The sequence below is a fragment of the Mustela nigripes genome, chromosome 7 (assembly GCF_022355385.1).
Source record: "Mustela nigripes isolate SB6536 chromosome 7, MUSNIG.SB6536, whole genome shotgun sequence".
Taxonomy (NCBI): Eukaryota; Metazoa; Chordata; class Mammalia; order Carnivora; family Mustelidae; genus Mustela; species Mustela nigripes.
Window position 1 is genome coordinate 50925895 of NC_081563.1, and position 26273 is coordinate 50952167.

At 57.0% G+C, this 26273-nt stretch overlaps 1 protein-coding gene across 3 annotated transcripts in view; it reads left to right on the top strand.

Annotated features, from left to right (window-relative positions):
- Positions 1–25840, top strand: part of SFXN5 (sideroflexin 5) — a 113152-nt gene extending 87312 nt beyond the window's left edge. For 2 of the 3 annotated variants that reach the window (XM_059405848.1, XM_059405849.1), the window contains exons 12-14: positions 1660–1745; positions 7380–7497; positions 22686–25840. In XM_059405848.1, coding sequence (XP_059261831.1) covers positions 1660–1745; positions 7380–7497; positions 22686–22763 — 282 coding nt within the window. In that variant the 3' untranslated portion in view covers positions 22764–25840. The remainder of the gene's footprint in view (positions 1–1659; positions 1746–7379; positions 7498–22685) is intronic. The other variant, XM_059405850.1, reaches the window with a different exon arrangement.
- The last annotated feature ends 433 nt before the right edge of the window (positions 25841–26273 follow it).

Here is a 26273-nt window from a genome sequence, read left to right on the forward strand (position 1 = left end):
TATTCCCTGGGCCTTCATGTCCTCCCGGGCCAGAAGAGAAGGCATAGATGCAGGTGGCTCGCCGTTCTGGGCTACCAGGGTGTTCTGCGGGTGCTGCCTCACAAGGGATCTTGTGTGGCTGAGGCGGGGGTCTGGGGAAGAACAGCTCACTGCAGGAAGGCCCTCTCCCATCTCTCACTTCACCGGCCTTACCCACTCCGCCAACTGTAATTTATTTAGAAAATTCTAGCACTTTTGTCTTTTTCCCCATGCTTTCCCGGCCTTTGCCCAAGTGGTGGTGACTGGCTTGTCTTTCTCTGGCCTCTGAGAGAGGGCATGGGGGGTCAGCCATGAGTAGCTGAGCATTCACCCCTGCCCCAGCCACTACCCCTCATCAGCTCCCACGATGGTCCCCAAATGTCACCTGTCAGCGAGACCTTCTGTCTAATCCCCTACTCGGGGAAGACCCTTCTCTTGTCCCAGTGCTCCCCTCTCCACTGGTCTCAGAGAAAGTGAGTGCCCATCCAAGGCTTGTGAGGGGCAAAGGGCTCGGTGGCCCCAGGGCCTTTGCTGCACCCTCTGCTTCCTTGTGCTGGCTCTGGGCACCCCCATCATTCCCACACCTGTCTAGGAGACTGGAGGGACCTTCTCCCAGGCCTTGCAGAGGCTGATCATGAAGGACTCAGGTTCCTGAGAGAAATTTTCAGCCCTGAACCACTCCATCCTTGAAGGGGATTTGGCCTCAGTTTCCTACCCAACCCCAACACCCCATCCAACCCTAGTGCTGCCTCTGATGTGCTAAGAAGGAGGCCAGCCATGGTAACTCTCTTCATGGTGCAAACAGCAGGGAACCCCGGGCTCTTCTTCAGCCCTGGGCTTCCCTCAGCTTGGCCAGGTGAGCCCCTTGTGGTCTGGGAGCTATGAGCTATTCCTTGAGTCTGCTCTGAGGGCCAGGAGCCCATGGCCTTGAAGGAACTCCCCACAGTGACCATCAGGGTGCAGACCAGCCTCTAAGCTATGCCTTGACCCTGCCCCCACTCCCCAGGAATCCCAAGGGACCTCCCAGAGCAAGGACCCCAGCAACCCCATATGGAGACACAGCAAACATTCAGCACAAGCATTTCCTGCTTACAAAGCTGACCTCTTGTCACTGAGAAAGGAGCCAGGAGATGCAAGATCCTCCAAATCGTTGTGTTTAAGGGGTGTCAAGAAGGGCGAAAAAAAGTCAATCCCAGAATCTCTGTCCTCCTTCAGCACCAAGGGACTCACGCAGCTCAGCAGGTCCCAGCTGTTTGTTCCAGGCCTCCCAGCGCCTGCTTTGTTTTTAGAGCATCTCGAGTCCTCCATATGCTTCCTCCCCAACCCCTGCGCCTGCCACCCAGGCACCCCCCTGGGCACAGGCCCCCTTCCCGGGGCCGCTTCTGTGTTGCCACCCCTCCCCAACACGTGGCAGGTGACACGGATCTGCTCTTTTCAAATCTGCGCAGTGGGAAGATGGGGGTGGCTCTCCTCTGGTGTTTGGAATCAGGCTTCGTGAGCAGCTCCCTGAATCATCCCATTCCGCCAGATGTGCTTAGCAGCGGCACACACACCTGGGGGCTCCAGACAGGGCTTCACTGCCAGGTGGCTGTCCCCCACCCCGGGGAGCTCTGCTCACCACAGCCTCTGCTTGCCCCTCAGGCCCTGCTGGAGACGGCGCTGACGCGAGTGGTCCTCCCCATGCCCATCCTGGTGCTCCCCCCGATCGTCATGTCCATGCTGGAGAAGTGAGTTGGGGCAGCCAGGAGAGAGGGGCCGTCCCTGGGGAGGAGGGTGAGAGGGAAGGGGAACCAGCTGGCCCAGGGCAGGGGACGAGAGCAGCTGGCAGCCCGCCCTGCTTGTGTTTGTTCAGACACTCCCCGGCAGTGCCGCTGGAACTGGGAAGTAGGAGGATTATGGCAGGAAGACCAGATTTGGGTTAGGACCACACTGTTCAGGCATTGCACCACGAGGCAACTCACCACCTCACTGAGCCTCGGTTTCTCCTTTATAACATCCGAGTAGTACTAACCTCCCTGCCTTCCCCCAAAGCATGTTCTGAGAACGCATAGTTGTCATGACTATAAAGCTAGAAGGGGACACGATCATAGGAATGGTGCCGTGATCCTTTTACTTAATGAGTGTGAGTTTGAATCATGAAGAAGAAATGCTGCTTGAGGGGCAGGTGAGGGGCCGAAGCGGGGAACCAGAGCTGACCTTCACGTAAGTTTGGGCAAGCTCTGAGGGTCAGGGTGAATCTTGGGGGATGGCAAGGGGCTGAGGAGGGTTCTAGGTGGAGACAGCAAGATGAATATAGGCCCAGAGGTGCAGAGTCTGGGCTCACGCAGGTAGAAGGGAGGCGGGGAGCACTGCCTCCTCTCCTGGCAGCCCAGCCTCAAGGCATAAGGACAAGTTCAGGGGTGCTCTAGCTGAGGCTCGGAAGCAGGACTTCCCTATTCCCACAGTACGGTTTATAATAACAGCTAATATTTATCAAGTGTTTACTCCAGTGCCCTCTCAGCCAGGTCTCTGCCTAAATGCCAGCTCCCCAGATAGTCCCTCCCTGACCACCCCATCAAGATCAGAGCACTATGACTCCCTCTTCCCTCCATTGCCTTATTTGTATTCAAATAGCTCTTAGCAACATCGGAGACTCTTTACCTAGCTGTCCGTTATCCGTCTGGTCCACTAGAATGACATCTCCGTAGAGGCAAGTTCCTTCTTTTTATCTATGGCCCTGCGCAGCATCTGGCACAATTCCTGGCATGTAGTAGAGGTGTCGTGTTTGTCAGATGAGTGAGTGATCTCATTTACCCATCATGACAGTATGGCTGTCGTGTACAGAGCTAAGTAGAACAGTCCCATTTCACAGATGAGGAAAGCAAGGCAAAAAGAGGTTATGTCATCTGCCTGTAGGAATCCAATAGGAAATGACCGAGCCAGGAGGGAGCTGGGAGTGCAGGTGCAAAGCTGGGCTCTTCTACCACGTGGGCGGCTTCAGGGCTTCGAATCACATCATGTGATCAGCATGTCTTTGCATCTTGTCCTGCATGGAGACAGGACAGAAGCAGATTTGGGGTCCTGGTCTCAGGAAGCCTCTATTTTGATAGGAGAGATGGACATGACCCACACACAGGTCAGCTGGAGGTGGGACTGGGCAGTATGTAAATGGACCCAAGGTGACCTTGAGGGCAGGGAGCACTAGACCAGAGAAGGGCTGCCGCTGACTCTGAGAGCAGGGCAGGATTTCTGTGGCAGGCTGGCTTTCTGGGCAGCGTGTGGGTCCGTTGTGTGGGAAATGGAGGAGTCTAACCAGAGGGAAACAAAGTGTGCTCAGTGGGACCTGCTGACGGGGAGCCCTGAGCCCAGCCAGGGAGATGATCCCTTACTCCTCATGGAAGAGGGGGAGTTGTGGGAGCGACCCGAGCCTGTGACATGTTGAGTATCAGGATTCAAGAAAACCAGTCTCATGTGGGAGATCTGGGAGAGGAATTGCTTTGGTGCCCACGGCCCTTGAGTCCGTAGCTGCCTCATGAACTGAGGCTTTGCCCCAACCCAAGTGACTGTGAATGACTGCCAGTGCACAAGAGGAGACCACCAGGCAAATAAGGAAGGCGGGGCTTCTGTCTTCGAGGCTGCTGAACCCTGGGCCTGGGGTTTTATCTGTGATGCCTTTCCATTTGGCATCTGAGTTGGGTTTGCTGGAAGTGGAGTGGAGGGATGGTGAGTTTGGGAACTTAAATAGCCTAGGGAAGTTGGCTGGGATTTTCTAGTTCTAAACCTCCCAGCCTGGGATCTGCCCAGAGTCCAGGTGGCCATGGGTCTGGCTCAGCTTGGAGTCTGAAGAAGGCCCTCAGGTAGGTGGAAACAAGTTGGCCATTTGGTTCTGGCAGCCCTGTACTGGGTTAGTCCTTCTCTGATGTGCCTGAGAGGGTCTCTGAGGAAGAGAAGCAGTCGAGCTCAGGGACCCTGAGCAGTATCAAGACCCAGGCTGTGCCCTCAAGGACTTAGTAACCTCACATCCGTCCAGCATAGCACAACTGGTTGACAGGTCGGGCAGGATTATGTAAAAAAGCCAGCTGAGTCTCCTGGAGGGAACACGGAACTGACACGGAACTGGGGTTCCTGCTCCAGCACTTTAGGCTAGCCTAGTCAAGGGGACTCCCCGGGCCTCAGTTTCTCCCCTGGGGAAGGGCAATGCAGGGGCTCCTCCCCTCTGGGAGCCCAGGTCGGTGAGAGTGAGAGAGTCGGGACAGCCAGGAGAAGAAGACAAAAGAACACTTACAAAGCAGCCTTCTTGCAAATTAATGGAGTGCAAACTAAGATTGCTCCAAGTGCTGAGGGAACTCACGGCCCGTGGGGAGACAAGCTGTTGTGTGGTACAGCGGCCGCCTTGCTCTGCCTCTGGCCTCAGCTCCTCCTCACTGGGAGGAGCACCTCGAGACAAGGTCCCTGGGGTTCCTGCTAACAGAAGAGAGGTGGGAGGGAGCCCAGCATGTCCAGGTGTCCCTGTCTCTAATCTAAGACCCAGAGGGCAAGAGTCTCAAGTCAGAGACAGAGGACTCCATCCCCAGCCCAGAGCGCTGGGGGAGCACCGAGGGTGTTACCCCCCCGCCCCCTTCAGCACACACGCTGTACCTTCTCTCGGGCTGAGGGCACCCACTCCAGCTTTACCCTCCTGAGAAGGAAGCTGGTGTTCTCCTGGGCCTGGGAGATCCATCTTTCCCCATAATGCCACAGTCTCAGAGGCAGGTGCCCCTGCTCTCTCCCCCCAGCCCTGCATCCCTCGCCCTGGAGTTCACCTTCCAGTCAGGTGGGGTCTCAGTGGGGCAAGGGTTCCGGGGGCGCCCTCCACTGTGGTTCCTGAGGCCGCTCCCCAGCCTCCCTCCTTCCCTGGGCTCCGGGTCTTTCCTTTCTCCAGGCTTTCGCACACACGCACATCTCTCCATCTGCATATTTCAACTCCCCCAGCTGCCTTTCCCATCCCTCCCTGCCATTTCCCTCTCCTCCTCCCCTCCCCCGTCCTGCTGTGTTCCCTCTCCCAGCTCAGGGCTGGGATTTCAGGGGTTCCTGTTTGGCTGAAGTCTTGGGGCTGCCTGCTTCCTGAGTCGGGAGCACAGGCCTGGGGCTTCCTGGACCCCTTTTCCAGAGGCAGATTTCAGCCAGCCACCCCAGAGAGAGGAACCAGGGTCACAGCCCTGTGTGGAAGGAGGCTGCCTGGGGTCCCTGCTGGGAGCGCCTGAGGATGGAACCCATGGCCTGCCCCTCATCTGCTGAGGAGGAAGCTTCACTCTTCCTCCCTATCACCCTCTTTGCTCTTGGTGCCCCTCCAGGCTATGCTGCCAGGGACTTCCACACCCTCCTCTCCCATTCCCCTTGCTCTGATTCCCCACCAGGGACTGAGGTTCGGGTCACTGTCACAACTGGTCAGGAGGGTAGCCTAGCCCTCCACAGCCTCTTGGCAGGGGCGCTCCTATGTAAATCTGGACAGGGAGCCTGGGTCCCCACCTCCTTGTCCTACCAGAGGAGTTGATCTCAGTTGAAAAGCTCTCAGAGCCCCTACCAGCCAAGTGACTGTGACTCCCAGGGAAGGCAGGAGGCCCTGAGGCCAAGTCAGTGCGGGGTATGAGGCTCCCCTGGAGAAGGGAGAGACGATGGGGGCACTGGACTAGGCTGAGGGGAGAGTCATGTGGGCCTTGACCTGCTGCTATTAATCCTGTGAAACTGCCCTCTCTAATAGCCCATATCAGACTGAATTCAACAGCTGGGCAGGTCTTGGGGTCTGGGCCAGTGGGAAGGGCTAGAGGACATCGTTAGGATCCTCCCTCCTTCTTGCACTAACAAGAGCAAAAACAGCAATAATAAGCCACAGTTACTGTGCACTCACTGTGTCCAGGCCTCTTATCTGCATAGAATTTACAAGTGATTGGAGCTTTATTGGTACCTTAGCAGAACACCCCAGGCCAAGGTTTCTCCAAAGTGTGGTCTGGGGATCACCTGTTTTAGACTCATGGAAGGCTGAAGTGCAGATTCCCAGTCATAGCACCAATAAAATGGAGATCTCATCGGGGTAGGGGGCTCTTGGGGGTCTGCATCATGAAGCAGGTGCCTAGACACCAAAGTTTGAGAACGGTGACTCTCAATTTTGCTGTCTGCTCAGGGCCAGCTGCTCTTGGGATTCTTGTCCCAGGAGGTGAAGGCGGGGTGGGGTTTGCCTGCCCCCCGCCCCCCACTGAGGCCCTGCCCCTCAGAGGGTCTCTCACCTGCCTGTGGCCACAGCCAGCCCTGTTGCAGCAGAAGAGGGCCAGAGCCTGATTACATCCTGTCCATCCCAGGAGCCGGTCCCAGGCATGCAGAGGCTAACAGTTATTGAGCTCAGATGTAGTGCCCACCCAACATCCCCTAGCAAAGAGTCCTGTCACCCGTTCTGCTGGCACAGCTACTCCAGGGCCTGGAGGGAGGCATTCCATATACTCCTCCCTCCCAGGAATCCTGTTGTGGGGGGTGGGGGCCTGCTGTGACACGCTGGCCATGACCTTGGTGAAGGGTTCTGAGGGCAAGAGCTGGGGGCTGTGCAGAGTGATAGCACTCGTAGGGAGTCAAGAGCCCAGGCAGCGGCCCGGCCTGCCTCCTGGAAACCGTGGCCATGACCTTGGGAGCCTGGCCTGCCTCCTGCAGATGTGGCCATGACCTTGGGCAGCAGCCCAGCCTGCCTCCTGCAGACACGGCCGTGACCTTGGGCAGCCCGGCCTGCCTGCTGCAGATGTGGCTATGACCCTGGGCCAGTCACTGCCCTTCTCTGTGGCTCTTGGATCAAACCAGACCAGGTGGTCAGTGGGGTGTGTTCCGTTCCCGTACTTGGCTGTGTGTGTACGTGTGTGCGTGCTCGTGCATGTGTCCCCGTGTGTGTATATATGTGTGTGCAGGCATGTGGGTGCCATATGTCTCCTACCCTGGACCTGGCTTCTACTCTGGCTTGTTCAGTATTTTCTTATGCCTTGCCCTTGAGAACCATCTTTCTCTGTTGTAAATCTCCCCAGGGGTGGGGGCTGATAGCCTCCTCTTGTGTCTCGCCCATATGTAGCCTTTTTGCACAGGGCTGGACACAGGGTGCAATGGGTGCCCCCCAAGTACTCACTTATGATGTATGATTGAGAGTTCAATCAGCAGTGTCCTTCAGGACAGGGCCTGGGGAAAAGGGTGCCAACTGGGGAAGGCCCCAAAGACAGAATTCCACAACTATTTAGCTACATACGGACTGGCACTGGCCCCGGACCATGCTGCCCGGGCCCTGGGACTCTGAGTGGGACACTGCAAGGTGGCTGACAGCCAGCTCAGCCTGTCTTCTGGTCTCATGGCGCTCCCTCCTCTCTTCCCCACAGGACGGCTCTCCTGCAGGCACGGCCCCGGCTCCTCCTCCCCGTGCAAAGCCTTGTGTGCCTGGCGGCCTTCGGCCTGGCCCTGCCGCTGGCCATCAGCCTCTTCCCGCAGATGTCAGAGGTCAGTGCAGGGAGGGTGGGGGGAGGGCGAGGCGGGGAGGGGTGCAGTGTTTATTAACAGGCACTTATTCAAGTCCAGCTCCTTAGCCCGGAGCTAGGCACCGGGGTTAGAACCACAAATGAGGCAAGTCCAGACTCTGACCTCTCCTGAGCCCAGAGCCAAGTGGTGAACATGACAACTAAACAGGGACTAGCAAATGAAGGACAAGGATGAGGAGGGGATGAGTCCAGCTGGATGTGGGAGGACAGAGTAGACCCAGCCTGGAAGGAAATGGCGTTTCATGGGGCCTGGAGGATGAGCTGGAGTTGGCCAGAGGGGACACGTTGGGCTGCATCACCTAGAGTAAAGGTGCTCAGCAGAGGCAGCACACAGCACAGAGCTGAGGAAATCCCGCCTCACAAGCAGAGAGTGAGCAGAGTGAGGCGGGCCACGGCAGTTGGAACTGGACACTGGGAGGCCGAAGCCGAGAGGGCAGGTGTCTTCCGAAAGGCTAGGCAGTGGAGGACTGAAGATTCCTGACTATGAGCCTGGCTGGAGCTCTGGAGGAGAAGGAGCCATCAGGAGGCGCTGGCGGGTGTCCAGCGAGAGATGGTGGCGGCTTGGACCAGGCTGCTGGCAGTGAGCATGGAGAAGTGAGTCCTTGAAGGGAGAGGAAGGATTGTGAGGCTCTCAGATGGCGGAGAGAGAGGGGGCCCTCGGGGCGTGCGTCCAGCTCGCTGCTTTTGAGCGAGGGGGCAGACGTAGGCACTACTGAACGAGATGGAGACACGAGGAGGGGCAGTTTGAGGGAGGATGGCATGTCCAGTTGGACTCATCAGAGCTGATGTAGGTGAGGAAGGGGCGCTGGAGGCGGGGTCTGAGGAGCCCGTGGAATGTGCAAATGGGGCTGTCCTATGGGCAGTCAGCTCTGGGTCTAGAATCCAGGAGAGAGGCCCGGGCTGGAGGGAGGAGAGTAAGGCCACCTGCGCGAAAACAGTCCCAGCAGCCAGGGGGCGCGTGGAGAGAAGAGGTCCTGGTGCGGGGGGTGGGGGTGATCCAAGGACCGGAGGCCAGAGCTAAGAGGGGCCAGTAGGAGGTGGGCCGTGCGCAGGGCAGACACTCATGCTAGGCTGAACTCCACCAAGCTGAGGAGTGTCCGTTGGAGTCTGGGGCAAGGAAGGCAAACCCTTCCTCCAGGGGTGGACCCAACTGAGGGGTGAGGAAATGGGGTGCAGGACTGACCCCTCTGGCCAGAGGCTTGGCGCCCCAAGAGAAAACAGAGAAACAGACCTGCAGCAGCAGCAAGAGGTGGGATCAAGAGAGGCTTTTATTTGCTTATTTTTGCCTTTTTTAAACAGAGAGACTGGAGCTTGTGTATATGTTGGAGACAGTGTTTGGGGGTGGGGAGGTTAAGGAAGCTGTTCTGATGGCTTCTGTGTGCTCAGGACCAAGCAGAGAAGGACGAGGGTGGAGGAGGGGGGTGCGGTTTGGGGACATGGAGACATTCAGAGGGGAGAATGGGAGAGAGAGCTGACCAAGGAAGTCAGAGGACCCTGGTAGGCTGTGCAAGGGGTCTACGGAGGGGATGGCTGAGGGAGGACCCAGGGCTGTGGGCTGGCCAGGGCCTGTCTCTCTAGAGATGCTGGGGGCTACAAGAGTCATAGGGCTCACCCAGCAGGTTTCATCCGGCTGGATGGGGCATTCGGGGAGTCTGCCATCGAGCGGAGCAGCGGGCCCCAGAATCTTAGCTGGGTGAGGGTGATAATGGGCGAGTAAGCTGAGCGGGAAAAGCCAGGTTTGATGGGGGGCAGGTTCCTGGAGGGAAGTCGGAAACGTGAAAATGAGGGGCCTGGACTGTGGGGGCTGAAGACCCAGGGTCCTGAGGAGGAAGTGGTGAGTCAGCCTCCAGGCCCCGAGGTCCTGGGAGGGTGAGGATGGGAGTCACTTCCCTCTACTGAGCCCCTGAGATTTAGCAGGAAACAGACACCAGGCCAAGGCACCCTTGGGTGGGGAGCCTGGGGTGTGATATGTGCCGGGAGAGCCTTCAGGCCCAGACCCAGCCTTCCCAGGAAGCCAGGGGTACCTCTCCCCCGCGACAGCTAAAGAGCTATTACCTGATGTCAGGGGACTCTGAAGGGAGCCAGGGCTCTAGATTGCCTGGAAGTTGTAAAGATGGGAGAGGAGGCACTTCCCGGTGGTCTTGGCATCCCCGTCTTGGAAGGACTGTGCCCAGCACTCCCCCAGGCAGTGGCCTCTCTCTTTACAGCCAGGCAGAGTGTGCAGCCCTTGGTGAGAGTCAGAGGGGCCTGGAGGCTCCACCGTGCTCAGAAGCTTCAGGTGGGCCTCAGAGCTCTACCTGTCTGCATGGGGAGGGACTCCAGGCAGAGAAGCCTCATGGTACCAAATCGAGGACTCACATAGTGGACGGATTGCTCAGGGTCATGCAGCTTACCATCCTCCTGGGTCTGCTGGGGAAACGGAGGCCCAGAGCAGCCCAGGCACCAGCCCAAAGTCACAGAAGCCAGGGGCCAATATGAGAGGAAACCCCAGAGACCCAATCCCAAGCTAGAGCTCTGGGGGAAATGCGACATCTGTTTGTTCTACAGGATTTTCTCTTCTCCCTCAACTGCTTTTTCTGTCCTGGACTCCTGGAGAGAGGAGGGAGCTAGGGGGGCACCCTCGGGGGGCCTGGGGGTGGGGGAGAGTCTCGGAGTGCTGTGGGCCTTCAGCAGGTGTTCCTCTGAGGTTAACAGTGGAGAGATGGCCCCAGTCCGCCCACCTGAGCCGCTGGCTGTGGCTGTAAGAAGGGGTCTCTGGGAGTAGGCCTGGCCTCACAGAGGCTCCCTGTCAAGGTCAGGGCTCCTCTCTTCGCTCATGCCTGCCTCAACTAGGCACAGAAATTAGTTCTTCTGAGTGTCTAACCAGAGTCCCTCTCATTGAAACCCAAGCCTTTTCTCTAGGCTGGGAAGAACGTCATCATTGCCTGAGAAGTGCATTCTCTGAGAAAGGAGGGCAGGGTCGTGGGCTCCAGGGCCCCTTCCTCACCTACATCAGCTCTACCAGGATGCAGGCCCGTCTGGGCCTTATTGGGTATTTTGAGGCCTGTGACCTATGGCACCGAGGCCATCAGCCCATTGGCTAAGAGGACCTCGTTCCCCCATTCACCCTCCCAATTAATTCTCTCTAACAAGGTAGCGCTCCTGCCTTATGGGGATCGTGTCTCACATCCCAGAAGCCGGTGGGATTTGCCACAATACGTCTGGACTTGCTTGGGCTGACCCACCCTTGCCAAGAGCCACCAAGGTTGTCAACAGGAGTAATAGCTGGAACGCTAATTAATTAATTAGGGGACTTAGAGGTAGAGTTCAGGAACTTGTTTCTAGAATGGCTGGCCCGCAGTGATTGGTGTGGAGTTTCCAACCTGCTAACCCCAGAGGTTGAAGAAAGAACTTCAATCCTCCCTTCAATCCCTGGGAGAGAGTTTTGCCTGCTCTTTCCAAACTCATGTTTCTGCCTATTAAAACGGTGCTAATTTTGAAATGAAAATTGCAAAGAATAATACTAGTGACCACTTGCCAACCATCTCCTAGGCCAGTCATCATGCTGTGACTGCTTGCCTTGTTGTATTAAGCCCTCCCTGTGCCCTTCACGTCAGAGGCATTAGTGACTCTTAAGGGATGTTACCTAAACCGTTAGATGTCCGCGTCTCAGACTCGGGGGAGAGGTTTTGGCTGGAGATGTGGAACCTTTGGTGTATGGGGGGAGCTGAAGCCAAGGAAGGGATGAGGTCATTGTGGGAGGAAGGAAAGGCATCAGGAAAAGGCAGGAGCAGACAGGGGCCTGGGGAGGATGCTGAGGGAGTGCCTTCATGGACCCTGAGGACAAGGGCGTTTCAAGGACGAGGGGCTCTCCGCAGAGTGAGAGGGACCAGCTGAAGAGCTCAGCAGCTGGGGGTGGGTGTAGGAGACAATGTGGTCCAGGAGGCGTATGGTAGTCAAGTTTCTCTGTGTTCAGAGAAGTGAGCTCATGGATGGGAAAGCACTGGAGAACAGCAAAGAAAATTCCACTCCCTGGGTGTTCCAGGAGATGGGGATGGGAGCCTGGAGAGGGGCGGTATGGGGAGGAATGCACAGGAAGGAATGCACATAGCCCAGGACAGACAGGCATGGCCCTGGGTCTGGTCAGCAGAGCAGCCTGCTTGGCTACGGAAGGGAAACAAGGGTCCAGAACACAACTGTCCTATGAAGTAGGCACCAGTATTATTCCCTATTTATAAATGAGGAAACAAATGAGGCATGCTTTTGCCCAAGGTCCTAGGTTGGTTATGACGGTGTCGGCTCTATACTCCTAGAAGGATTTTAGAACCCCTCCCCAGCCGTCCTCCACCTCACTATAAAGTGAGAAGGCCCGAGTCAGAGCCCGAGATGACTCCCTGCTAATGTATCCATAGGAACATTCCGGCACCTCAGCCAGCCCTCCTACCCTTCAGGGAGACCATGTTCACAGGGACCTTCTGGAGGAGGTATTTGTGCCTTTAATCTATAACCCAGAGCTGGGGGTGGAATTCAGGGGGGTTGTGTAATGGGCCAGTAGGTGGTGCAGGGAACCTCCTTAGGAAGTTGGATGTGAGAACAGGGGTGTAAGGGCTGGCCTTCCTTCCAGGCCCCAGGCCTGGCATCATGCAGGGAGTGTCGGGTGTATCCTAGCAGACCCTGGGACCTGTAGATTAAGGCTGTGGGGGCATTGGCCAAGGCCAGCTTAGTTCAGGCTGCACCCAGGCATGGACTCATCCACACCTAGATTCTGTTCCCCACCCCAGAGATGCTGGGCTGCCTCCCCCTTCTTGTTGTACCTGGGAGGGCCGTGCCATAGCCCCTGGTCTCCCAGAGCCTCCATTCTGAGGGGATGGACAGAAATGCAATGAACAAAGAATGTCAGGTGCTGATGTAATAACATGAAAATAAAGTAGAGGGCTGTGTGGGAGTTTGCCCATGGGTGATTCGTGGATTGTGGAGGCCTCCGTGGCATGTGGGGCCCGATTCATGGTGGCCTTTCTGGAGGAGAGGCCTGTGGAGATTGGGGCCCTGGGTTCCAGCAACGGTGGTCATCTCTGTCTTGCCCCAGATACACGCATACACACACACACACACACACACACACACACACAGAGCTCCCAGGTCCCTAGAGGGAGATGTCCAGGGTCCTGTTTTCATGCTCCCAGTCTTGGCTGCCACGGGAGGCTGGACCAGGGGATGGCGAATGTCCCTCTGACTCTGACAGCAGTGTTCCCCACCTGGGAGCGCTTCCAATCCCATTTAACGAACCTCATGTCTCCTTGGAGCAAGAAGCAGTACCTTGGCCAAGTCCTCTCCCCGTGGCCCTGCCTGTCTCTGTCTCTCTGTCTTTGTGCCTCTTTCTTCCTTCCTCGATTCTTCTCAGACGTCCCCCCCTTCCCCAACCTCATTCCCCTCTCTTTTCCCCACTACTCCCCTGGGAGCTCAGGGGCTGGGGGACGGGGCTGCACATACAAGCCGGAGCCATTGTTTGACAATCTGTTTTTGTCTTCATCTTGTTGGCAGGCGGCAGGAGAGGAGCAAAAGGTTAATGAGGCACTGTGCAGCGGGCTTACTGCGCGGACGGGCGGGCGGCGGGCGGGCGAGCCAGCCGCGGTAACAGGGAACTAATTAGGAGCAGTTTAACAGGAGGAAAAAGTGAAATCTCCTCTTCACCAACTGTCAATAATTAGCTGATTTGGTGAGGCTGAAATGTGTCCACAGGAAAAGGTGGGGCTTTTCTGGGGATGAGTGAGGTGTGGGGGAGAGAGAGGGGGCCACAGGGGGCTTTGCCCGGTCTGTAGGTGGAATTGGGGCTGGGGTCACCCCACATCACCCAGGCCCACCCTCCTCCCCTCTGGCTGGCATTCCTTCAGCCTCCACTATCCATATAACCTTCTGAACCTCAGAGACCTCAATTTCCCCAGCCATAGGGTGGCAGAGCTACGTTTCTTCCTGGCTCTGCACATAGGATTCTAGAAGTGAAGCCACAAGGCTAGGGCCGAGGTCTAGAGTTGGAAGGGCTGAAAGCAGGCTGTGTGATCTTAAGTCAGAGGCTGACCTTCGGATGTCTTGTCTGCAGCATGGGTATGCCTCTGGGAGCCACCTCCTGGGGCCTGGTGTGACTGGAGAATGCCGCCAAACTGGAGTATGCCTCTGGTGGGCAGAGCCTCGCCTTCCTGGGGACATGCCTGGTGGCCCCTGGACCCTCCCTCAGCTCTTCTGGCCTCCCAGCAGCAAGCGGGACTGGAATGGGGGCACAGGAAAGAGGGCGTCTGCGCTTTCACTGGCGGCAGGTGGAGGACAGAGCTCTGGGCTGCTTCTGAGGGCTAGGGGCTCTCTGAGTGTGTGTCCCTCCTATCCGTGCCAGCTTTTCAGGCACCAAGTGAGAGGCAAGGAGTCAGGTTCACTAGTAGCTAGGGTTGTATCCTGTCAGGCCTGTTTGCTCTGTTGGCCTGCCCGACTGCCCTGCCGGTGGTTTTTCGGCCTTTGCTCTTTGGCCTTCCCTGACAACTCAGCAGGGGACCCCCTCACTCACCCTCCCTCTGCCCCTCCAGCTTCTGCCAAACACCTTGTCTGGAAGAAAAGACATCATCAGAGGTCCCCGGGGTTCCTGCTCAGAGCCTCCCATGTCAACCCTGCCAGCCCCACCCCCTCCCCCAGCCTAGCCTCTCCTCACCTCAGCCTTACCGGGTCCAGGGCACGAGAAGGCAGGATCTGAAGAAGGCAAAGGCCCTCATCATGTCCTCATACTACTCACAAGCCGCAGCTCGCCCTGGCCCCAGAGGGTGGCTCTTAAAGGCCACCTCCCTGCTGTAGGTAAAGTATCTGAGGGTCAAGTTCAGCCTCCTCTTCTCATTCCCCACCCTCTACCCATCCTTGGTCCCCCTTCCAGATTTAAAAGTTAAGAAACAAAGAGACATGTCCTCCCTATGTGGGAAAAGAATATGGGTGACCCCAGTGGGCACCAGAACCTCTTCCATCTCTCTCCCCATCACCAGCTCTAAGGAAAATGGTAGCTTTGGTGAACCAGCTTGGCTGGAAGCTGTGACTCACCAGAAGCAAATATTTCCCCCAGCTTGCCTTGCTTTCTCTGAGAAGGCATTTGAGCTCCCCACCAAGAATGGGGAAGAGCTGGGAATGAGCTCAGTTCTACATTCGGGTGGTTCTAGAAATGACTCCTCCTCCAGGAAGTCCTCTCTGATGAGCCCCACTAGGCTCTGTCTCACCTCGCACAGGTAGACTCTGGTGACATGTGTTTCCTGTGTCCCATCTAGCTCCTCGGGTCAATAGTCCTTTCTCCCTCCCTCATCAAGGTGGCCCTAAGGCTGAGAATGAGCGCTCTATGAAAACTTGACACAGAGCATGTTGGTTGTATTTTTTGGTTCCTGCTTCTCCTGTTCTTACTGATGTGAGGCCAGAGGCAAAGTCTAGAGGGCATTGTGTCCTTCCCAAGTCCACAGATTTTCACCTTCTCCCAGAGCAGGGGCCTTTTCCCCTCTAATCTCAAATCCATCTCCCACTTTGCTTGGAGATGTTTGTTTGGGGTTTTTCTCATTTACTGGTTTAATCAGTCTTTACTGAACTCCAAAGTGGGCTATTTTTGCCGTCAGAAATCTGCCGCCTCCCCGCCCGCTGCTTTCTTGGAGTTTGCCCACAGGACCCCCCAGGAGGGACGGATGGGAATGGCAGAGCCACTCAGAGCCCAGGAACGCCAACGCCACCTGTCATGTCGCCTGTTCCCCACACCCCCGGCCCAAACCTGTGCGAGCACACAGGCCCACACACGAACGTGCACACACATGCCCTAGTGACAGGCCTCAGCAGGGCCACCTCTCTGCCTAGCCCTCCTGGTTCTTTCTAGGACCTTCTAGAAAGCCTCGCTGAATTCAGGACAGGGAGGGAGGAGGCTTGGTTTTATAAAGCTGCTGCTGAGAGGATTAAAAGCATCAGTATGTGTGAAGCAGCATAGGACATGCCTGGCCCACAAGCAAGGGCTCAGCCTTGTGAACCGTGAAGGGGGACTCCCGTGAGCAAGCCTGGGCCTGGGCTCTAGGAGAACCATGGGGTTTGGGCTTCCTTACGCAGCAACACACAGGTTTTCCAAGATTACACAGGGCTCTCTCACCTGTTTCTTGATATTATCCTCATCTCAGTCCCCGGAAGCAGAAAATCTTCCCACCGCACATACAGGTAAACTGAGGCCTCAAAGCCCAAACGATGGAAGACAGAGAATGATTCCCAGATTGGTCCACCAGGGGGCACCCAGGAGCAGCACAAAGCTCCAAAATGGGGAGAGGGTCTGAGCTGTTCCTGGGTGCACATTGCACAGGGGAGATGGAAGAGTATAAGACGGGATTCCTGCATTTGGGGAGCTTCGGTTCAGTTGGATTAGACTTTTATCAAGGACCTACTCGCTTGAACTGGGGTGAGGTCGGGGACTGCTGTATTCGCAGATGGTGAGTGAACAAATTGCCGGGGACTGGGGATGTGAAGGAGATGGAAATCAGTGCCAGGGGCACCAGGGGGCAGCAGCAGTGGATTTGGTCTGAGAAAGTCAGGGGAGACTTCCTGGAGGAGGCAATCTTAGAGAATTAGGGCTCTTGCTTGGACCTAGAGACTTGGGCCTCAAAGGCTAAACATACAATGTTCTGGAAATGGAGAGCAGCCAGTAGGTGAGGAACCTGGAGAAGGCCCCAGAAGGCCTTTAGTGTCCAGCCAAGGAATCTGACATTCGTTGGGAAGGCAGTGGGGGCCCAGAGCCAGCATCAGAGGCCTGACCCAGGGGGTCTGGGCTCGGGCCTCAGCTGTTCCCCCAGCCCTGTCCTAACACGTCTGCCCTCCAGGACACTTGAGTCAGCTTCACCAAAGATGGGGTCTGGACTTTTGTGTGTGAGCAGGACCTAAGGCTAGCTCAGCCCCAGAGAGAGAGAGCGTGGGCTGTGCTGTCCAGTAGGTTCCAGGCCTGAAGGGGCCTTGGGTACACAGAATCCGTCAGGTGCCAGCCTGGGCATTGGACCCCATGTCAATGTCACCACCACCTGCGGATGCTCAGAAGCCCAGAACCCTGGCCAGGAGCAGGAGGCAGCTTTGAGCCATGTCACAGGGTCACACTGAACAGCCCACCCCCCAGCCCTGTGCCTTTGAAAAGGAGGCAGAATAGCCACCAGAAGAAAGGCAAGGAGGAGGAAGTTCTTTGTAGTAGGTAAAAGCCCCTGAGAATGGGGCACAGGCCAGGGATCCAGTTTCCTGTTTATGTCTCGGCACCTTAGCTCCAGGTTCAAATATGTAAACTATCCGCTGGCCGGGGGCTGCAGGTGTGTGTGCTCCCAGGCTGGGAGGCAGAGGTGGCCCCACACACATTCCTGACTCTGGCCCCCCACCCTAGTGAGCCCAGCCCAGCCAGCCCAGCCAGGAGACAGGCAGCTAGCTCAGGGTTAACCCTTCCTGCACCACCAAGGAAGACCCTATGAGGCTGCTCTCGGGGACTCTGGGGCCAGTGGAGCATTGGGGTGCTCAGGGGAGGCTGGGTTTCCTGGACATGGTGCTTCGTGTTTTCTGCCACTGACTTTAGATGCAACCAAAAGTTGGGGGCTCTCTGCTGTGAGTGTCTGGCTGAGTGTGGAGGATGGGGTGAGGGCTCAGATGTGATGGGCAGGAAACTTTAGCTGGGTGACACTACTTTTCTCATGGCGTGGTGGACATGTCCCTGGCAGGCCCACAGCTTCCTGGCACTGCCAGTCCTGGGGCTGGGGGGACAATCACACAGGACCAAGAACTTCTGCTTCCTCCCTGGGCTCTGCAGCCCCCACTCTCCAGGGCTCTGGCTCCCCTCCCCTGCTGAACGAAGGTCAGTTCCCTGAGGAGGTGTCTGTCAGATGAATGGAGGGACCTGTGTGTTCCTGCCTGCCCGCTGCTACCTGCCTGGGGCTGGGTCACCCCTTCCCCCTGTGGCCACTCCTTGCCCAACCCCTTCTCTCCTCATCACTTTCTCCCTCAGAGCTGGTCTGCGCTCAGTACCAAGCCCCAGCCGTTGGCTTATAACCCTGGGGCTTCAAGCCTTTACTGGGCTGCTACTAGTGTCCCCCAACCCCACTGCACCCACTCCCCTTTCCGGGCCTTGGCACCTCCCTGATTCCCCAAGCCACCCATGAGCCTCTGTGACCACCACATTATTGATTCTGTTGCCTATATGGTACATAAAGCCAGCCTCTGCTGCTTGTCCATTAGCCCCCCAGCAGGAGGGACTCCCCAAGACCACAGCACAGCCGTTGGTCTCTGTCCCTGGTTGAGGCAGCAGCAGGGAGCTCTGGTGCCCTCACCCAGGAGCTGAACCATATCCGTTTGTCAGCAGAACCCTGGCTGTGATTTCTGTGGGGGAGACCCAGCACCCCCACACCTCAGAGAGGACCTTCAAGCGGCCCAGTGTCCTCCCTCAGTCATCCTGACACGTGTGAGTGCTGCCATTGCCCAAGCCCCAGCCAAGGCTAGAGGAGTCTAAAGGAACAGCCACTCGAGTTGGCCCAGGACGGGGGCAAGAGTCTGGGCCGGGGGCCAGCATTGGGCTGGGGGCAGGAAATCTGGACTCCAGAGGTCACCACATCCCATCACAATGGCCGAAGTCTTTCAGCCTTCACTGGGACCACTCAGGAAACTGTTTGCCTGGTACCCATGCTGCCTGGTGCCAAGTGGCACCCTCTGTCACTGTTTCTGCTCCCTGGGCTGGTCCCTCAAGGCCACCATCATGGGCTTGTTCCCTTCACCCGCCCCTCAAATGTGCTTGTTCTCCAGGCCTGGCGCCCTCCCCTTCCATCTGCTCTCCTGGGCAAGCTCCCCCACTCCGGGGGCTCCGGCTGTGCTTACACATCCCTGCTCGCTCTCCCGCTCAGACCCCTGCCCAGAGCTCCAGAACCCATACCCTGTCTGCCTCCTAGGCCTCTGCACCCGGGGGTCTCAACATGGCCCAGCCTGAGCCCGTCCCCCTCCCCCCTGACCCGTCCCCCTCCCGTATTCCCTGCCTCAGAACGGCGTCACCAGCCACCCCAGCTCCTGAGCTAGAATTAGGAGTCATCCAACGCACAGTCATCCTCGACACCTCCCTCTCACCCCCACATGGGATTGGTCATCAACTCCATGGATTTCTCTTCAGAGACGATCCCAGTGCCACCCGCCTCACAGCCCCTCTGGCAGCATCACGGGGCAGGACCTGGCGCCTCTCATTCCCACAGCTGCCCCCTGGCTTACCCTCCCGTCCATCCTCCACATCTACGGCCACCAGCATTTCTAACACAGAGTCTGGACTGCAGCCTGCCCTTGCTCAGAATCCTCCCTTGGCTCCCCATGGCCCCCCACTGACACACTCATGAGGCCTACAAGGGCCTGTCCTGACACCACCTCCATTTCCTGCCACATTCCCTATGCGCGCAATGTCACCGTACCAAACAGGCCGTGCTGGCCGGCCGATGCTCCTCCCTTCATCCACCAAGCACTTCCTACCGTCTCGTATCAAAATCCTCCATTTTCTTCCTGGCCTACCTCCTCTGAGAAGCCTTTCTTCCTTGTTCCTTCATCAATACATGGTAACCCCCACCCCCTCCCCAGTTTCCATGGCACCTCGTCTCTCTGGGATCCATGTGCTTTCCTAAGTGACTCCTCCCCTAGACTTTGAGCTCCTCAAGGGCGTGGAGGAGATGCCTCGTCCATCTCTGTGTGCCCAGCCCTGGAGGATGGCGTTGGCCGCCAGAGACATCTGATGTGAGGGCTGATTACATTGAAACAAGAAAAAAAGCCTTGGATGGCACTCTGTCCCCAAGCCTCTGCTCCTGAGTACCTCAGCCACCTTCCCCTCCCCAGGGCTTTTCCTCTGCCCGAACCTCCCGCCTGCTTCCCTCCTACCAGCTGCCCCGGGCACGGTGGGGAGCCTGGGGGGTGGGGGTCCCCGGTCTGTGACAGCAGCGCCCCGCTGAGGGGAGGAGGCCTCAGTCTGCTCCTGGGCCAGCGCTCTCCAGGGAATGGGTCGAGTGGGTCAAGTGGGCCGTGGCCCAGGCCCGTGGTCCTCCACCGCGGTGGTGAGCAGCCTCTCCGATTTTAATGCGGGCCTCAGTGCTTCGGTGAAAGCCGGCATGGGAAGTTGCTAATAATGGCACTAAAATAAAATATGCTACATCTGTTATGGGTAGCAGAACAAAATTAGCTGCTCACACCTCTGACATCCAAGATGTCTTAACTTAAAATACTCCTTGGCTTACTTTACATCATTTACTGATTATATTTAAAAGAAATACAATTTTGCAATTACTGTTCTTTCCAGTGTGATATCTGTGCATCATTTTCCTTTTATGTTTATATATTTCTCCTTCATTAGTGCAGTCTGAAGGGTGATTAGGATTCTTCAAACATTTTACAGAGGTTAAACGTTGATTAAGATTTAATTATTACTGTAAATAGCTTGGAATGACATATGGTGCAAAAGCCTGACATATGTGCATTTGAATAAATGAAGTGCTATTTCCCAGGATGCCTCAGTAGCTGTTTAACAGCTTTCCCGAAGGGTTATGTTACACCTCATGGTAAGATTGCTGGGATGTTATATTTTGTTGGTTTTTGCAGCTGAAAGCTAAGAACAGTTTTCCAGTTTTTTAAAAACATTGAATATTTTAAATACCTAAATTGTTTTGCACAAATTTTTGCTAATTTGTCTAACTAGGTTAAACATTTTCAAAAGCATTTAGATTTTTAAGCGTGGGCGCTGTGCATTGTGTCAGTGGCAGCATGGGGACGAGGGGAACTGGTGGGGTGGAGGGGACTCGGAGGCCGGCAGGGGTAGGGAGGGAAGAGGTGGCTTGAGGAGAGGGGCTTGGGAAGAGGCCTGGGCCTCCAGCCTCGCTCTTGTCTCTTTGGCCCTCTCCAACGGCCAGAGTCTGGGTATCAGGGTACCGTGGACGACAGGGGAAGGGTCCCCCTTCTCCAGGAACTCCACCGTGCCCAGCAGCTCCAGTCCGCCCTGAGCTCCCTCTTGCCTGGCCTCTGAAGGGCCTGGCCCCAGGCATGACTGTGTTCTTTGAAGGCAGGGCTGGTCTATGGAACCTTCTGCCTACACTTCAGGGTTGTTGGCCTCGACATAGAGCAGATACCTGGGAGCAGGTTCAGCTGAACTAAGCCACGAAGGCTTAGTTGACTCTGCGCTTCCTTGACTCTGCCCAGGCAAGAGATCAGGCCCTGGGGGGCCCTCCTCACTGAGGTAGCACCTCTCTTTCCGGCTCCCTCAAGCTGGAGCCTCAGGCATCCCTACTGGCTTAGTCCCTGGAGCTGCAGACCAACCCCTGGGCTGCCGTAGAGCCTCCAGGGGAACCTGTGCCTCCCTTCTTCCCATTCATTTATTCAACACTTACTGAATACCTCCTGTGTATTGGCATGAGGCCTTGAGGATGCTGGGATGAACACGATCACACCTCATGTTTGCTGCCTCATGGAGCTTGCGATCTAGAGTGGAGGGGGCAGGGGAGATGAGTGGACAGTCAGCCTCAGCAGCAAGTGATACAACTGGGATATGAGAAACGCCGGGAGCTGCCAGGGGCTGGGGAAGTGGCCATACCCAGGCTGGGGGAGGGAAGATATCTAAAGCTGCCTGTTTGGGGGGAGCGTGGGGAGGGGGAGGAAGAGAAGTGGGGACAGAGGAACCAGCTCAGGCAAAGAGTCAGGCTGGGGAAAGCCCAGTGGACCCGAGTCCCTGAAATAAGTAGGTGTGCGTGGTGTTTCCGGTCCAAGGGGCAGGGTAGAGTTGGGCAGGGACTGGACAGCACAGGAGTCTAGACTGGGTGCCTGAGGGCAGCCATTTTGTAAAGAGCAGACGGGTGGCCCAATGCAGTTGAGAAGGCTCACGCTGTCCCAGGTGGGTGGACTGGGGTGGCAGGGACTCAAGCGGAAGGGCGCATAGAGGAGGCGAGGCAGTCCCAGGGCACCATTAGGTGGTGGTAGGGGGAGCCAGGGTGGGGCAGGGGGAGATGGCGACCTCAGTTGTGATTTAGATCTTAGGGTTGAGTTCAAGGGCCTATGAGATACACGTGAGGTCTGGTAGGCAGTCCCCATGGGCCCAGGATTCAGGGCAGAAATAATGGCGGGAGACCCCTCCGATCTGGGAGTCACCAGGAGGGTTGACTCACACCCCCCCCCCAGGGGTTGTGCAGGGAAGAGGGCCCACCAGGCTGAGCACCAGAGACCCTGACAAGGGTCCAGTGGATGTCACAAAGCATGGGGGCGGCAGTGAACTTGGAGAGAAGGATTTTTGTGGAGTATGGTGGGAAGAGAAGCCAGATTTGCTGTGCGTTGAGAAGTCAGTGGGAGATGAGGAGGTGGAAAAGGCCAGTGGAGACAGTGTCTTAAAGAAATGTGCTTGCTGGGGAGGAGAGAGACCAGGCAGTAGATGGAGCGTGACACGGGGTTAACGGGATGTTTTATCAGGTGGGAGGTTTTGTCAGTGTTGAAATGCTGGTGGTCAGGAGTCAGTGGGCTGCGAAGGTGGGAGACGGGGAAGACAGTCTGGGAGTGGGCTTCCAGAGTGGGGGTGGGGAAGGTGGACCCCAGGAGGTTCTGCCTTCTGAGGGGAGGGGTGGCAGGAGGGCAGGCGTAGGACAGTGTGGATGGGTAGTTCATGGGTTTGGTGGTGGGATGCTAAGGGGTTCCTTCCGTTGTCTTTTGCTTTTTCTCTGAAGTAGAAAGAAGGCTGTGGTGCTCAGAATGAGTGGGGAGCTGAGGAGGGTGGGGATGTTTTCAGGCACTTCTCTGTGGAGAATGGGAGAAAGGGCTGACTGGGTGAGGGGATTGGCAGGGAGAGGTTTGCTGGTCACTGTGGGGGTCCAGGCCCAGACTGTGGCGCAGTGTAGGCCCTTGGAGATGAGGAAGACGCAACTCGGAGATCAGAGTGTAGGACGCTCACACACACAGACACGCCGCCAGAGGAAGAGACAAGACGTAGACGGGAAGGGATACCGTGAGCCCCTCGGGAGGAGGGCGGGAAAGAGGATGTGTCGGTAGGTGGCAGAGGGGGAGAACTGTGGACACCAGCTTGCTCCTAATGCTACTCCCAGCTTCCAAGCTCACCCCTTCCCTCCTGCCCGCCTCCCTCACCTTTCTTCTCTGTTCTCCCTCTCTCCTCAGATCGAGACATCCCAGTTAGAGCCTGAGATTGCCCGGGCCACGAGTAGTCGGACAGTGGTGTACAACAAGGGGCTGTGAGTGGTGGCCAGCCGGCCTGGGGCCGGAGTGTGATCCAGGCCGGGGCGGGGGGTGGGTAGGGGAGAGATCGGGCCTGGGGACGGAGACTCCGGGACTGCAGCTGCAGGGAGGGGGGCTAGCTCACCCCACCGGTCCTGAGCCACCTGGGGGAGCACTGGACCCCCGCAGAGGTAGGGAAACTAATCTATTTACATGTTAACACATGGGAGAGGAATTCTGACACATTTCCTATAAAAAAAAAAATAATCAAGTGCATTTCTGGGCCTTACATGGGGTTGTCAAAACTCTACTCAGCACAATTATGTGTGAAGCTGAAAATTTGTAGAGTGTCCACGGGGTAGATTTAGGATCCTTTTATACTTTGGTTTTCTTTTTTCTTTTTCTTTTTTATCAGAATCACGTCTGAGCCTTGGTGGCCACTGCCTGGATACAGCAGCTGGCCAGTGGTGGCATAGGAGTGGGCCTGGGGGCTTGTTGGTTTGGCAGTGGGGCTGGTAGATGCAAGATAGTCTGGTGGCCATGCCCTATGGCTCCCTGGGCTGGGCTGGGCTGGGCTGGGCTGGGGACGCAGTCTGCACCTCATAGGATGAACCAGTATGACCGAGGTCCTCAGGAGGTGGCCGAGGGAGTCAGGGGCACTGGAGGCCTCTAAAAGATTTTGTGGGCAGTTGGCTCTGAGTGTGGGTGGTCCTCATCCATGCCACAACCTGCAGAACCAATCCCTCCGCATGAAGCTCAGTGCCAGGGGCTGGGTCACTCTTCATAGAACCCTGCTGATCCATTTGAGGCCCCTGAAATGACCCCAGCTCCAGGCAAGAAGCCCCAAGAAGGAAGGATGTTTGGCTGGAATTGTGGGCCTGCACTTCGACCTCTGTGGAAAGATCCTCCTTGTAGTCACCAGGCTGGAAGTTGGGCTGAGCAGGGGTAGGAGGCTGGAGCGGGAGCCTGGCTGACTGCCATCTGGGGGGTGGGGAGGTCTCTCCAGCCCCCACCCCCAGGCTGCCTGCCCCCTCTCCCCGCTTCCTGAATGGGAGGGTCTTCTGCCTGAGGATGGAGGCCAGGTTTCTAGGCACCTGAGAGTCAGCCTCAAGCCAGTGATCACATGCCCGTGGTTGTGACACGAATGGGCTGCTTGGAGAAGTCTGCTCCCCTCTCTGAGCCTCTACTCCATGGCCAGAGCCAGAGGACTGGATCAAGGGGTTCCACCGGCTTTTCCCACTGGACTACGTCTTTGCCTGTTCCACTCAGATGCTGGTCATCCCAGGCACATTCCCAAAGTGGACACTGGACTGGGAAAGGGGCAGGCCCCTTTGGGAATGGCCAGCAGTTGGCCTCAGAACCTGGACCTTCACTTTCTGTATGTGAACCCACATCCCGGGCACACTTGGCCTCTGCCAAACACTTTTCGGTTCTGAATGGGGAGCTAGCGTGGGCGGCTGCGCCTACGTGTGGCTCCAAACCCATGTGCCGCCTCTCCCCCTGCACTGGCCCCCTTGCTGCTGTCTCCTCCCACTGGTGGGCCAAGAAGAGGAGAGGTCTGCTGGGGCTCTGCAGAAGGAAGCGAGGCCGAGGTGGGGGTGGATGGGGCAAACAAAGGGGAAATGTGGGCCTCATTGGATCCCTCAGGTGACCCCAGCTGGAGCGGAGCCCTCAACACGGCAGCCCCGGGTGACTCCACCTGGGGAAAGACGTGGCTGGCAGTGAACACTGGCAGGAAAATCTAGTGTGGGGCTTATGGCCACGGGCCATGGGATGGGCCGCTCTTACCATCCTCAGTGCAGGGGTGACACCAGGTACCCCCTCAGAAGCCCTCACTGCCCTCACTCCCAGCCAGCATGCTCTTTCTGCAGGATGCTGCCCTGAAGGACCCCCCCCCACCATCTTGAGGAGCAGCATCCCCTCCCTACACACCCCCCCTTACCCCCAGCCAATCAGGAAAGGGTAAAAGCAGAACCAGTAGGGAGAACAAAACAGTAGAGGGAAAGGTTGCACATTGTCAGAGGGGCAAGTATTTTTGAGCTAATCCTGCCATGATATGACTGGGCCAGTGACAGACTGGGCATGTCTGGGTCCCCTTTTGAAAAGCTCTCTTCTAGCTCACTCTGCCTCACCTCTCAGTGTCCTGTTCTTGTGCACTTCACCTTGGGACCAAAAATGCTCACCCCAGCCCCACTCCCACCCTCTCTGGAGGCCTAGAAGAAATGGGAGTCTCTCTGACTCCCCCCAGTGCTGGCTGCCCCGGCACGGCCCCATCCCAGTCCTGACCCTGTGGCCTTGGCATCTCATAACCAACTTACTTTGTCTCCCGGATCATTTTTGGCCATGCTCCCAAATGCAATTTCAGATGAGCTAAGGGGACTTCTCTTTGGGGAGGGGATTGGCAAAGGATCTGTATAGCTCAGTGTGATGGCGGAGGTCCAGTGGGCCATGCTGCTAAGATGATCCTTGGCTTAACTGTGGAAAACACCACGAGGGAGAACTTTTGCCCAACATCCATCCCCCACTTGGCAGAGGTCAGAGAAAGGGAGGCGTCGTGGGCAAGACTGGCTCATGACTGGGGAGGAGACTGGGCCGGGTCCCACAGCTAGGGGGTAGCCGGCCCTGCTGTGTCAGAATACAGGGCACCCCTGCCACCCCAGCTCTCTAGGCCGTGTACTGGCCCACCTTCTCCCGGTCACTTCTGACATTCCCTCAGACTTCGGACGCCCTTCTCCCATTTCCAGAGAATAATCCGATGGTGCAGGTACCAGGAGCCCAAGATGTCTGGATGGCAGCTGGGGCCAGGTGGCCGACAGCCCCCTTTTCTACTTTCTGATTGTGAGCCCGCTTGGTTTTGGTCCTGAGCCCCTGCAGGCCTGGGAGCAGGGTGGGGTCCTGAGGGAAGAAAAGCCAGAGGCCAAAGGCAAGGTGGTTCTCCAGCCCCCGGGGCCGGGTGTGAGTGAGGCACCGGCATTCGTGCCTTAGTCACACCGAGGAGACTCTGCAGTGTCTTTTTAACCTTCTCAGAAAATTTCTCAGTCTTTGATTTATGTAATACTAATGAACTGTGGGCAATAAATGATGGATTTAAAGCCTCAGGGCTTGGCTTTGTGGCTTGTGGGTGGGAGCGAGGGGGTTACAGAAGCACAGTGAGGACAAGCCAGTACTGCCTGAGAGTTGTGGGAAGGCCCCTGAGGGAGGGCAGACCTAGGCCCTGGTCCAGTCAGGCCCACTGGGAGGCCCTTAGGAAAAGGGAGAGGAAAGGATAGAAGAGCATGTGAGAGCAGCAGGCGGGACAGAGCGGGTGGGCTGAGCTCTGCAGAAGGACCCCTTTTTACAGAGCAGATGCTGAGCATTCACTAAGGGTCCCACTGGAGGAACTTGAGCGGACAAGAGATTTGGGTAGCTTCTCCTACTGCTGATCTCCAGGGGACGGGGAGAGGGAGTGCAGTGGGGAGGGTAGTTCCCGGTCGCCTGGCGGCCCAGAGAGGCTTCATAGGGAGGCAGGGTTTGAGCCAAATGGCAAGGTTG